This window comes from Notothenia rossii (genome assembly GCF_949606895.1).
Source record: "Notothenia rossii genome assembly, chromosome: 10".
Lineage (NCBI taxonomy): Eukaryota > Metazoa > Chordata > Actinopteri > Perciformes > Nototheniidae > Notothenia > Notothenia rossii.
In genome coordinates, this window is record NC_136908.1 from 21,290,462 (window position 1) to 21,303,707 (window position 13,246).

The window sequence follows — 13,246 nt, forward strand, 5'->3', positions numbered from 1 at the left end:
CAAAGCGACTTGCATACATTCAGTTCTGTGCACAATCCCCACAGGAGCAAGTTGGGGTGAAGTGTCTTGCCCTGGGACCAGCCTGGGACACAACGACATGTTGACTGCAGTGGGGTTTGAACCTGTGCTCCCCTGATCCGAACACCAACGCACTAGTCCACTGCGCCACAGCCTTTACTGTCATTAAAGATACATCTGACCTTTTTTTATTTTAATCTTTGTGTAAAAACACAAAATAGTTTAAAAGATAATGATGCTGAACACTCTAATGTTAACCCTTTTTCTGAACGCAAACATAACTTTTTATCCAGATAATCCAATCCTGAATCTTTTCTTCTAACATTCACTGCCAGAGGGGGGAGACAAAAGCTCCACACCCCTGCTTAAATGTACTATCCACTCATTGCTTTAGCACTAATTACATTTGTGTGTTTTTTTACTCATATTCTAAAAATCCAATGTCTTCATCGTGATTGTTTCCAGGAATGCCACCACAGACAGTTTCCTACTGCAAAAGCAAAGGCTGTTATCAGTGGACCATTAGCTCTATCACCATTGTGTTACTCCCCTATAGGGACATCACAGGCATTTATTTAAATATAAGTCTTCAAGACTATTACTTACAGTTAAATATCTAGATACCACTGTCCTCTGCTTTCAGCCTGTGACATGGTCTTGTTTAATGCAGTGGTGTTTGAAACATGTCATCAGCTAATGAGCAAATCTCTTCAAAGTGGAACAACAAACAAGTAGGAGGGGCCTAAACAAGTTTGAATAAGCCATGTGTCCCAGGTTGGTCACACCATCAGGCACCATCAGTTGTGTCCTTTAGTCAGTATTGAAAATGTCCCTCTGGAAATCCTAAAACAATTTCATTCAGTGCTACTTACCGACACGTGACACACGCGGCTGCAGTGAGCCTTTTCAGAGGCCGTGGAGGACCATTTCAGCCAACAGAAAATAGACTCTTCTTCAGGGGGGCATCGCTGTGCATTGGTAATATCTACAGAACGGCTGAGGTGAATCGCTCTTTCATAGTCGTGTTCACAGAGAAAGCTGCAGTGTTGTAGCTGACGCTGGGAGGAGTGGGGGGGTGGTGGGAATTGTGGAAAAGGGGAACACAGGAAGTGATGGGGTCAGAGACACAAGTCAAATGAAAGGCTGGGAAAAAGACTGCAGGGTCTCTTTCTGTGGGAAGATCCTCTGCTAACATTTGCCCACTATGAAGCACTTTACATCAGGGCTGCAATTAATTACTGTGTTCTAGATTGAAAATGTCTCATAAGAATAAGAAATTGTGTTCAAATTGCTAAAATGTTTATTATTGAAGTGATTCATTATTTAAGTTATTATCTTTGATTTAGGTCAATATTTTTAGGTTTTTGGATTGTAAGTCAGGCTAATCAAACTGTTTAGGAATTGAAAATGCATTTTGGATTTGTCAAAAACAATTAGCACATCAATTAGTACAGAAAAAAAAACATATTCAATTTACTAGGAGACAAAACCAATAATCTTGAGTGTTTACTTTTTCTTACAATCGCCAGAAAGAAATTGAATGTATGATTGACTTTCAAATAATCCCAGATGGACATTGCTACATCTATTGATACATATATGTGCTTTTGTTGATTGTAAAAGTGGTTCAACTTTTAATTATTCACATTGCAAAGACATGGTAGAATACAGATGAAGCCAAATATGGTGCAAACTAAATCTGTTGTCACAGGCGATATAGTACAAAATATATGGAGAAAATATGTTTTCAATATTAAATTACAGAATGAGACTCATAATAATAATGTGAATAAAAATATATAACCCTTTTTTAAATAGTGAAGTAATTCAGCGTTTGCAATTAAACTCAGCTCAACATTATATCACCTTATTTGATAAATCAAGTGATTGGAATTGTTATTTCATTCCAGCATTTTTTTATTTAAAGGAAAGTTCTTATTTTTTTCTCAAAAAGGCCATAGATTAAATTACATTTAAATAAAGTATTGTATTTTGAATGACATCATGACTTTAGTGCATTTATTTACTGTATCTATTCATATGATTATTTCATTTTTTCATAATGTCTTATTTAATTAAGGATTGTACGAATGTTTTTAGGGCAGAAAAGAGTTAGGATATTTTTTATTTTATTGTTGTTGTCCTTATTTTGTATTTTTTTACTTGTAGTTGTATTTTTTTTACTTGTTGTAGTTGTAATGTAACTTCAAATTGTTTCACTTAAGCAGAATACAACAGTCCTGTCTCTGTATCTTATTACGTTTTATCAATATTTATATTTGTGGTTCACATTAGAAGTTCAGTTAAAAATATTGACTCTTGTGACAAGATATCAATTTGTTGTCAATGAATAGGAGTGTTCCACCAATAATGACCCTGCGGAGGGCAAATATAAGGTTCACCACCCCTACCATTTTAGACAGTCTCTTGTTTTCATTTTGAACATGGCCCGCCACACAGATCCAAAAGTCTCTTCTGCCTTCTGCAGTCAGGGAGCATATCACAGTCAAAGTGTGTGTTAGTGGTAGTGCACCCGTCCGATGGTCCCCGTCCCCGTGACCAGGATGTCTGGCTGTCCGTTCCTCCAGATCTCCCTGACGATTCGCTCCCTCTCCTCCAGACGGCGCGCCTTCTCCAGCTCCTCGGCGGACGCAAACACATTGACGCTCCTCAGAGTCCCGTTAGAGCTGCTGTCACCCAGGGGCCCCAGGGTCACTTTAGGGATCTGCGTCGCCTCCTCATCTTCCTCATCAACGCCCCCCTCCTCATCCTCCTCGTCCTCATCTTCCTCCGCGCTGGAGTCCTTCAGCTTCCTCCTCTCTGGGGAGGGGGGAGCCCTGCGGTGGCGGCGGGTCCTGCAGGCGATGGCGGACACCAGGAGGCACAGCGCCATGAGGAGGCCCAGACACACGCCCATCATGAAGTACAGGGCGAAGCTCTCCGGATTGGCTGTGAGAGAAGAGAGGAACACAAGAGCATTTATTAAAGGTCCCCTATTATACTGTTTTTCATCAATATATTATAGGTCTCAGATATATACAAACATGTCTCTGAAGTGTTTGTCTTGAAATACCAAACAGATCTTGCTTTGTAGCATCCCATAATCCCCTCTGTTTCAGCCCTGTTTCAAAAGTGCTGATTCTCTGTCTGTTACTTTAGATAAAAATAAGGAGCCACTCCCCACGCCCCTCTGAGAGATATTTGGTTAAAAAGAACACAAAGGTGCTCTAGGAGGAGATTCAGGTGATAAGGGGGGTGACAAAGGTTACCTTGGTTGGTGATTGGCTAATGGTTACACAAGCCAAAAAATCGTTATGACATCATAAAGTGGCCAAAATCTGATCAGCTCATTTTCAGAGAGGTTTTTATATAAATGGATCAGGACAAAAAGTGAGGGAATCTTTTTCCCTGAAACTTTCAGAATCTCTTTACACAGAGGGGACACATGTTGATGTAGAAAATAAATGAAAAGTGGATTTTGCATAATAGGTGACCTTTAAAGTAGTGAGCCCCAACGTTATAATCTCGATTTTGATCTCTTTGCCGCCTCTTATGGTGATAATGTAGGTGTGTTTGGTGTTATGCAAATTGAATACTTTTACATGCACAAAATCATGTTTTTGCTCTTTTTCCAAAAATACAAATATAAGCTGTTCACATTGTTAATAACAGTATATTCCAGAAATATTCCCGATTACAAGCAGCCATTTCAACTTCCGTTGCATCAAAAAGGTCATAGAAATATTGGAAACTATATTCTAAAAAGACTGGCACAATTACGTTATTTTTTCCTGTATATTTCAAATGACCCCAAAGATTCATGCCATGACACATTGATTGAGCCTCGAACCCTGGGTTGAGAACCACAGGGACATGTTTTACCTTTGATGTGAGCGTAGGTGGCCATGCTGTTGCTGAGCAGCTCCATGTCTCTCTTAATGGGCTCCATCCTGCTTCACAGAGGCTTCAAATCTTCATCAGGACTTCCTATTACACACTGAACTCCAACACCTATACCACAGACCACAGGAAAAGGAGACAGTGAGTATTTATCACATTATAAAATGATGTCGCTTTTAAACCCACTAAGGAAGCCTGAACTCATTTAAAGGCTTTCCCCTCTCATTACCTCTGTGATCTACAGCAGAGGTCAGAGGTCAGCAGAGAGGACATTGTGTTCCTCGTAAGTGTTTTACACTCAGCCTGCGGTGAGCACAGAAACATGAGGCCCTCTGTGTCTGATGGGGATGTTTATATTTATGTCATCAGTGCCTGAGGAGGCTCTTTTCCGGAGTCGAGTCGAGTTTTTTTGGTCTTTTTTTTCCCACAGAAAACAAGTCACATGACTTGGATACTCCGAGCTATTAACAATATGTTATCGCAAAAAAACATGTGATTGTTCTGGTTTATTTTGCATTTATTCTGATATGTCTTGTCTCTTTTTCTAATGATGCTGAAGCACTTTTAATGAATTCTATCTCCAAAGTATCTATAATTATGGAATGGATGATCAAATACAGTATCCAAAAGCAGTTCACAACTCAATGTTTCATACTTTCAAGAAGGGTTTTGGAGAGTGTTCACACTGACAGCACATACAAATTAACTTGTATACAAAAATGCTTATTTTGTTGTGTTCCACTATTTTCCAACAATGCAGTGCAAAAAGGAAGCAGAGGGGCTGCCCACAGCTGCACATAATTAAAACTAATTGTGGATGGTGGTGAAACAGCCCAAAGGACATCTAAAAAAACAAAGAAAAACAAAGAAAATATGTAAAATAAATCTCAATGTCCATTTGTGAGATTTAAATAGTAGTGGCATTTGAAACTCACGATTAGATACGAATTGTCTGTTTCCTGTTGGCATTTAAAGGTTAAGTATGTTGATTTATTGTCGGCCTACACCACCAGCAAGAACCATCATGATGACAATGCTTTCAGTTGATTTTATGGAGGTGTAATGTTTACTAGGTCAAACATCTGAGTTAAACGTGTTAGCATGTTAGCATGCTATAGCAGCTATACCTACAGGACCTATTGAAAGTATGGTGTCTTCACGCGGATGTGTAGGTTATAACAGAATGTGCCTTCAGACATGCAAAATGCTCCACCAGCTCTCCTACCAAAGAGCAAGACACAAAGTCTGTATAGTTGGTAAGGCGCTTCATGCTATGTCTTTTTTTGTTCATTTTCAGTTGTTGAGTTGAATTGTAGTAATTTTCATTGTCTTTTTAGTAATGAAATGTCTCCTTATGTTGCTTTGTAATTGTTTAAAAATATTCTGAGTGACTTTGGAAGAATGTTTTGTCTCTTTGTAGTTTACTTTTTTCTCTTTGTGGTGCAGTTGTTTTTATTGTTATGGTTGTTTTCATTGTCTTTGTTGGAATTTTGAGTTTTTCCGTAGTCACTTTGAGTTTCTTTGTTATCAGTTGAGTCTCTTCCTGGTTTCTGTGTGTCTTTTTGAGTGACATTTTGTCAGTGAAGGCCCAATCCCTCCTTGGCTACAGGATATGTAGGGTAGTTGTCTCCATTAGTAGTATTGACCATTGCCATTCCTGGAGCCAAGCTGCTGAATAGAAACAGTAACATGGCTTTGGTTACTCAGATTAGTAGTGCCATTTTCCCTTTGAGGGGTAAAACTGAAACTAAATAATGGGCTACATGCGAAAGCTAACACCTGTTGCATTTTATTGTTTGTTAAAATCCAAAATGTTAATAGGATTCCAAGTTTCCTAACTTTATATGCTCTAACACTAAAGTCTCCTACTTGTAAAAAAAAGAATGTATCTAACAGAAAATGCATTAACTGCAATTCAAATTATAGTAAAAACAGTTATACTTAAAAAATACTAAAACGTTTTTTCTTTCTTTTTCTTTCTTTTCCTTTTCAACGATCAATCATTTGAGAGGGATAGACACTGAGATTTATTTGAGGTTAAATGTCACAGATGGTCCCACAGAAAATATAAAGATTGATGTAAACATGATGACTGATATTCCCACCCCCTCACATTCCCTGTCATTAAAACAACAATGTGCGTGGGAGCCGAATGTTTTTCTTTCTGGTGCTTTCTCTCCGGGGAGAAAACAAAATCATGCCCTGCTGCAATCGCTGCCACTCGGGGGGCTCTCCCGCCCTGATCTTTATCCCGGTGACTCTTGGCAGTCCCTGTGCACTCTCAAAGGCTTTCTTTTGAATATTTTTAAGGACTGCAATTACATCCGTGGTCTCTATGTTGGCCGCTGACTCATGGGAACTGGTGGGTTTCAACCAGCGTTGCCCTCTGTTTGTCATTTAACTCCCAGACAGAAGAAGCATGACTCCATCTGCACCCTCAATTTGTGGCCCCCAGACCTTAACAACTTAAGTGGGCAATTAAGTTTCCGCTTGTGCAAAGTCAAACATTGTTTTCTGGCCTTTACACCCAGCACTTCTACATGCCCAACGACCAGATCAAACATTTGTCACACTGCAGATATAATCTTCTTATCAAGTCCGATTTTCTGTAATTTGAGTCTTTACAGGAGTTAGCACACTGTTAGCTTAGCTTAAGCATAATTTCTGGAAAACACTAAACCACCTGCAAGCTCTCCGACTAAACTTTCTATCTAGTTTGTTTATTTTGAAAGCAGTTAAGGAGTTATGTGCCCAAATATGTCGTGCCAGGCAATGGACCAACAAATATATCAGCAAAAAGTGAATCAGCAAAATGTTGTCTTTGGTTTGTACTGATTAAGCAAACAAGATAAATGGATGTTAATCAGTGATCTTTAGGAGGTTTGTGTTGCCTTTGGAAGGAGCCAGGGTAACTTTATCCCCCTCTTTTTATTCTTTATGCTAAGCTAGGCTAACTAGCTACTGGCTGACTTAGATCTCGAAATGGTATTGATTTCCCATCTTAATCTCGCTAGGAAAAGTGGAACAGTCTACTAGTGGTGAAGGAATATTCATATTCAAATCTGAATCTCCTGGTCTGGTTCTAAAATTAAGTTTTGATTTTAGTGCATATTGGATGTATTTTAAGCGCCGACTCTCTTTTCTTGAAACAACAAGTTGATTTATTTTGGAAAGAGTTCTGGAGGGATCTGGAAGGCTGTGGCGCAGTGGGTTGGTGCATTGGTGTTGGGATCAGGGGAGCACAGGTTCAAACCCCATTGCAGTCAGCATGTCGTTGTGTCCCTGGGCAAGACACTTCACCCCAAATTGCTCCTGTGGGGATTGTGCACAGTACTGAGTATGTAAGATGCTTTGGATAAAAGCATCTAACATGTAATGTAATATAATGTAATCTGACTGCACCATGTTCCTCTTGTTTTAAGAAAGCAGATTATTATTATTTTTAAAAAGATTAGTATTTCCTCGTTGCACTTTCAAACTCTTCTCTGTTGGCACATTTACACTAAAATACAAGTGTTTTTATACGGAGCTCCACAGAGCTTCCCTCACAGCATGAAGCGGACAGTTTGTGGTGTAGTCTGCCCGAACTTGAAGCACAAATACCAGAGGGAGACAAATGTCCATTTTACACAGCAGCCGCAATCTCGAGCTGACAGATTTAACGCCTAAGACTTCCAGTCCAATAACTTCACATGCAAAGCCCGGCAGCTGAAGCTGTTTATGTAACCCTATAAAATGCACTCCCATTCAACCCTCCCACACTTCCTGCTTAGATAATCCTATTTAAATCAAAAGATGAAATCTGAAACCATTGAATATGAGAATTGTTGTTTTACAGTAGTCCACAAAGAGTCTACTGTCTCAGACAGTCAAACATACTTTCATTAGCACAGTAGAAAGTGAATGAAAGGGTCTTTAAAAAGGTATTTAAATGCATAAAAAAAGATGGGTTTTTTCTTCTTTGTAGCTACTGGACCTATAAATGTTTTATGGTCTGTGGTATTGTAAAGAACATGGTGCAGGCCCTACTAATAAACTACTGTGTTGCCTTGTTTATTGCCTGAAAGCAAAGTCACTGCAGTATATTTGGGAACTTTTGAGACAGAATGAGCAATAATAATTTGATTTGTACATAGGCCTACATTTGAAGTATTTTAAGATTAAAAGATAAACATCTGAAGTTATCACTCACCTTGGTCCTGGATGGAAGCTGTCTGCTTGACTTGAACACAAGATTCCAATGGGAAAAGAAAGAACTTAGATCCAATGTTGACCTGGTCTGTCAGCCAACACGTAGATACAATCCCATCATTTGGATGGAGCAGTGAGAGGATGTTGGTCACTCAGTGTTTGTGACAGAAGCTGATGTAGCTGCTTCACAGGGAGCAGCTCTCCACTATGATCCACTCCCTGCCATCCTTTGGAGGAGGACCAGCCAGAAACACTCCTCACATGTGTTGAGAAGGAGGTGTTTCCTCTTCCTGAGAGATAAGTGAAACACAAGTATGTGCCAATGGCATCTGTCTGTAAAATAAAATCCACCAAAAGCAGATAAACCACTCTATAGAGTCCTCACTTTTATAGAAAAAAACCTTTTTACTGGAGTTGTTCTGCCTCTGTGCAGATTTGAGCCACACTACTGACCAGAGGGAGGTGATCTTTCCTCTGCTGGCCACGAACGCACCACAGTGAGGTCTGTTCACTGTTAAGCCAGGAGGGTGGGACAGGAAATAGCTGCAGGAATCGGCTGACATGGGCACAGGGCCGCGGTGCCTTCAGGGGTTTGTGGATTAATTGAGCTCTTTGTATTTTTATCTAAGCGTCAAGTGAGGGGGGGGAGAAAGACCTCAGCAGTGCAGTTTGTGTCTTTAACTGAGTTTACTAAGCAAACAGTGGAGCCAGCAGGTGCAGTAATACAAGGGGAAAGTTAGACCTTTCTTATGTAGATGTCCAGTCAGTGTTAATGGTTCATTTCGGCAATATAAGCAATACATTCCTTTGTGCGTGGTTTACTGAAGCTGAGTACTTATGCTTGAGAAACCGGCAGTGCCTATGAACCAGGATGAGCTTTTGACACCCAGAGGTCTCATCTCGACCGTATACTCTGGCTTGAATGACTGCGGCTGAATATCAGTCAGCCAAAACACTGTCAAATGTATCCATGTCTATTTTGTTATGCCATTTTTGCGTTTAGAAATGTGACTAGTTTGCAATACAAGCAAGAAGAATAAGTGTTGATGCAGAGACTAGAAATCCAGGTGGCAGTTTGCTCTTCCTCTTCCAACTATGTCTCTGTCATGTTGTATGAAAGCTCTGGATCCAAGATGAAAACAGATTTTGCAGCAGGAGACTCAACTGTCTCAGTCAGCATAACACCCATTGAGGAATGTATTGCTTCAATTGACATCATTTACCACAGTGATTGGACATCCACATCAAAGGTTGGGAATGTGTCCTTTAAGTACATTTACTCCTGTACTGAACAAAGGGCACCATTTTGAAAGGACCATTTCCATTTCATGCTAATGTTACAAAAAGAACAAGAAGTAGTGGAAGGAATACCCGTCTTTCTTGAGTAAAAGTAGCAGTGAAGAAATACTGTAACATGTAAAACCCGTAGTAAGCCGGAGTATTTTTTCCTTGCTGTATTGGACATTTTACTTGAGTACTTCTTTGACCACCGTTGCAGTCAGTGACAATCGGCTGCGTCTTGTTAAAGAATTGTTTGTGCGGTTGCGCCTCAGTAAAGTGCTATTCTGAGTTTAGTGAGTGTTGATGTGGCACTCGGTCGTGTTTTTAGCAGAGCAGTAAGCAGTCATTATGTGGGCTGCTGTCATTCACATGCTCCCAATGTCAGTTCTTAAAGCATTTAGGGAAAAATATGTCCCTAAAAACACACAGGGGCCACAGCTAAAACAATGATCCAACCGCTGAGGGACATTCCTGTGTGTACATTTCTTAATATAATGTAGTATTTGCTTGCCAATCCCATCTATCTACAAGGGCAGGGTTATCTGCCTGTGTTATGTCAGGCCTGTCCTCTTCCTGGCAGTGTAGGAATAACATACCCCTTTGCAAATTCCTCAAATTCCCTATCGTATATGTGCATCGGGAGAACACTGGGACGGCAGTTTCCAAAGTGAAACACTCTCTTCCTTTCACTCCGCTCTGCACGTTTCCATTGGCTGAACAGAGTGGCATCCCGGCTCACAGTGACAGCTCCCTGGTGCCGGCAGCAGAGATGTGTGTGAGGCGGAGGCTCTGGAAACATGCCTGCTTGTTTTTCCCTCCACCAGACTGGCATTGATGGTGACTAATGTTTTCCTGCATGTGGGCAGTTATTAAGTCTCTTCACAGACAGACAGATGGGCTCTGTGGGGCTCAGGAGCAAAACGCTAACAAGTGTTTACAGTTAGGATTTCATCTAAAAACAGCAATACATCTACATCACACAATTAGCCAAATAGTTGTTTTTCTGCTCAAAACCACATTTTGTTCATGAAGTAGCAACTAATGCAAAGATCCCTTCTCTTTATACACTATCAACACACAGCAAAACTAACTGACTATACAATTGTGGTGTAGAGATGTGAAGCCCTATTTTACATGTATTTATGTTTTTTTATTCGACTGTTTATTGAATGTTTTATTTTTCTAAATATTTTGTTAGTTTGATGTTTTTCCAAAAAACAAAAGGAGGTCTGTTGTTAAGCCTTTGTAAACTTACTCATATTTATTATATTTTCATCAACTGGATTTGATAGTCTCACTTGTGTGCATAGTAATTATGAAAACATTTCAATTTCATTTTAATGAACGAGTCATGTGCTGAAACAGAGAAAACGTTGGCATGGGCAAATGAGTTCATCACAAACATCTTTATTCATTATTTCTGTCTGTGCTACGAAAATGTTCTTACTTTTTCAAAATGCTGTAAATAAAACCATTTGTGTCAGTTACAACCCCAAGTCCCAACAGAGATAATATTCAACTCATTAGCTAATCCAGTGGTTCATAAAAATACATATGTTGTGTTAAGAGGCGCAATCTTCATATTCCATTGATTCATCCATTTAAACAAAATTCATGTACAACTTTAAATGTTGATGTCATTTTTAAAAGCAAAAATACCCCAAAATAATCTTGTCAAAGCTTTCCTGTCAGTGTAAACTGAATATGTGTGTGTGTTGTTTGGATACAACAGGATATTAGAAGACATCACTGGGCTCAGGATAATCATAACAATCACTTTCACAGTTTTTGACATTTTGTAGAAAAAGCAAAAAAAAATCAATTATCTATCATGGCTGCAGTCCTCGAAAAATAAATCCAGTGTCATTCATGATTTACTGATATTTTTCATCCTGTATGAAACCCATCATTACAGGTGGTGGCCTTTAGTATACTCATTAAGTGTGAGAAGCTCAAACAAAGAGGGACATATCAAACAAGGTTTTAGAAGAAAAAAAGTAAAAGAATCCAAAACTGATTTATTTCTTGCTCTTGTCCCTGCAATCATTTATTTCATCTTCAGGTGGAAAACTGCTGGATTGTGATACTTGTCTTAACATTATTATTGTTGTTGTTGTTGTTGTATGTTGCCTCCATGTGTTTTTAAAATAGTCTTGCGTAACTCAAAAGTTTAGGCGTTATTTTGCTTTCTTGGCGTACTCTTTTCTGCCTCCTCCCTTACTGCCAAAGTTGCGCACGCGGTGGATCTTGGCCAGATGGCCCTCGATGGTCTTCATTATGTCCACGTGGTCTGGGATGTGGACATAGCGGATGTTCCTACCTGTGATAAACATGTCCTTCAGCTGGCTGGATTTACCCCGCCTGTCTTTGTACGTCACATCGTCCAGACGTACGTTCATGAAGGCGTCCACGTTGACCACGCGGCCCCGCGCCGAGCTCTCGTTCCTCAGCTCCACCGTGGTCACCTCGCCCTGCAGGCCCTGCAGCAGGACAACCATGCTGTTCTCTGCGATGGAGCGCTCCCTGATGGAGTTGAAGACTTCAGCTACAGGTGCAGAGCCCGAGGGCGGTGAGTCGTCACTCCTCTCTGACTCCATGGATGCTGAAGAAGAGGACCTGCAGAGTCCAGGGACACCTACAGACAAGAAGAAGATTAGACAAACAAATTAGTTGTAAAACTGTGAATTGCATATTTTTAAGTAACATGTTCTATTGCTGTTTGCCTACAGTATGTATGATTTGTTAGGTGTCACTGTTGCTGTCACTGTAAACTAACCCACTTTACCATGCTGTACAGATAACTCTTACAACTGATCCTGAAAACTAATGAAATAAAAAAAGTGTCTTCTTAAGTGAAGATAATCAAACACTGGGACATTTGGAACAAGTGTGATAAAAACAATTTATTTTTAGAGCTGAAAAACTGCAGTTGTATTTTTCCTACTCCTACTTTTTCCAACTAAAGCTTGGACACAGCCTCCACTTGTAGACTTTCTGTTAAGTATTAATATACATTTGAATACAGGCCAGGAATTGGAAAGTTAGACGTTACAATTAATATTCTATTCTCCTAAACTAACCACTTTGATGTAATTGATGCTAGCACTGCCAACACACCTTCATTTAATAAAGCACTGATTAAGATTCAATCAGCAGACATGCACAATAACTGGAACACAAATAGGCTTATTGTGGGGCTTCAGGACAGAAAAAAGGTAAGATATTATTACTCTTAAATATGAAATGAATACATGTGTTAAATTAGGTTTCCAAACACATGGCAGAAATTGACATAGCTCTAAACACATGCACTCTCGTTATTGATACACCATTTACTGGCTAAAAACCAGCCTTTTTGGAAAATATGAATTCTTAGAAAACTATCTTAATACCACATACCGCTGTACAACATATTCCTCAATGTAATGGTCTTTACTCAATATAGGAAGACATATTTATTGACAGAAAAATAATTGAAATGTGAGAATTAACTGGTGTTAGCAGTGACATGAACAAGTACGACAGAGCTTCCTCAGAGTACATGTTATATGTTATAATACGAGTTTGTTTGTTAGATTTACCTGGACTTGTTAAATCCTTATTTTGCGTGAAAAAACCCCGTTGACAAACATGAAAACAAGTTGAGATTTCCCTGCAACACGTCCAAGGCAGGAAGCGCAGCGTGATGACGTTTAAATGTACGTCGCAGATGTGCGTCAACATAAAACAACATCGCCCCCTGCAGGCGGCTTTAAATCAAACCTCTGCTCCAGAACCGTAAACCAAACTGTAACTATATGACTCTGTAAACACGTTATATCATTGTATATTGATAATACTCCCCGATATATTTAAA

At 39.6% G+C, this 13,246-nt stretch overlaps 2 protein-coding genes across 2 annotated transcripts; both read right to left on the minus strand.

Moving 5' to 3' along the window:
* Positions 1–1,511: 1,511 nt before the first annotated feature.
* eva1bb (eva-1 homolog Bb (C. elegans)) lies at positions 1,512–8,598 on the minus strand. Its single transcript, XM_079655489.1, has 3 exons — positions 8,111–8,598; positions 3,901–4,029; positions 1,512–2,967 (listed from the first exon to the last, which is right to left on the minus strand). The coding sequence occupies exons 2-3, from the start codon at positions 3,965–3,967 to the stop codon at positions 2,537–2,539; spliced, it is 498 nt and encodes a 165-aa protein (XP_079511615.1). The 5' UTR covers positions 3,968–4,029; positions 8,111–8,598; the 3' UTR covers positions 1,512–2,536.
* A 2,179-nt stretch (positions 8,599–10,777) lies between these two features.
* On the minus strand, positions 10,778–13,128 carry lsm10 (LSM10, U7 small nuclear RNA associated). Its single transcript, XM_079655774.1, has 2 exons — positions 12,972–13,128; positions 10,778–12,025 (listed from the first exon to the last, which is right to left on the minus strand). Exons 1-2 carry the CDS (start codon positions 13,111–13,113, stop codon positions 11,568–11,570), a joined length of 600 nt encoding a protein of 199 aa, XP_079511900.1. The 5' UTR covers positions 13,114–13,128; the 3' UTR covers positions 10,778–11,567.
* Between the last annotated feature and the right edge of the window lie 118 nt (positions 13,129–13,246).

What these genes read in the sequence shown, in the direction of transcription:
- eva1bb (XM_079655489.1), bottom strand. Translation starts at nt 3,967, where the DNA reads ATGGAGCCCATTAAGAGAGACATGGAGCTGCTCAGCAACAGCATGGCC. An exon ending in CACCTACGCTCACATCAAAG is followed by an intron (nt 2,968 to 3,900) that starts GTAAAACATGTC and finishes CTTCTCTCACAG; the next exon opens with CCAATCCGGAGAGCTTCGCC.
- lsm10 (XM_079655774.1), bottom strand. Translation starts at nt 13,113, where the DNA reads ATGTTGACGCACATCTGCGACGTACATTTAAACGTCATCACGCTGCGC. An exon ending in TAAGGATTTAACAAGTCCAG is followed by an intron (nt 12,026 to 12,971) that starts GTAAATCTAACA and finishes TCTTGTCTGTAG; the next exon opens with GTGTCCCTGGACTCTGCAGG.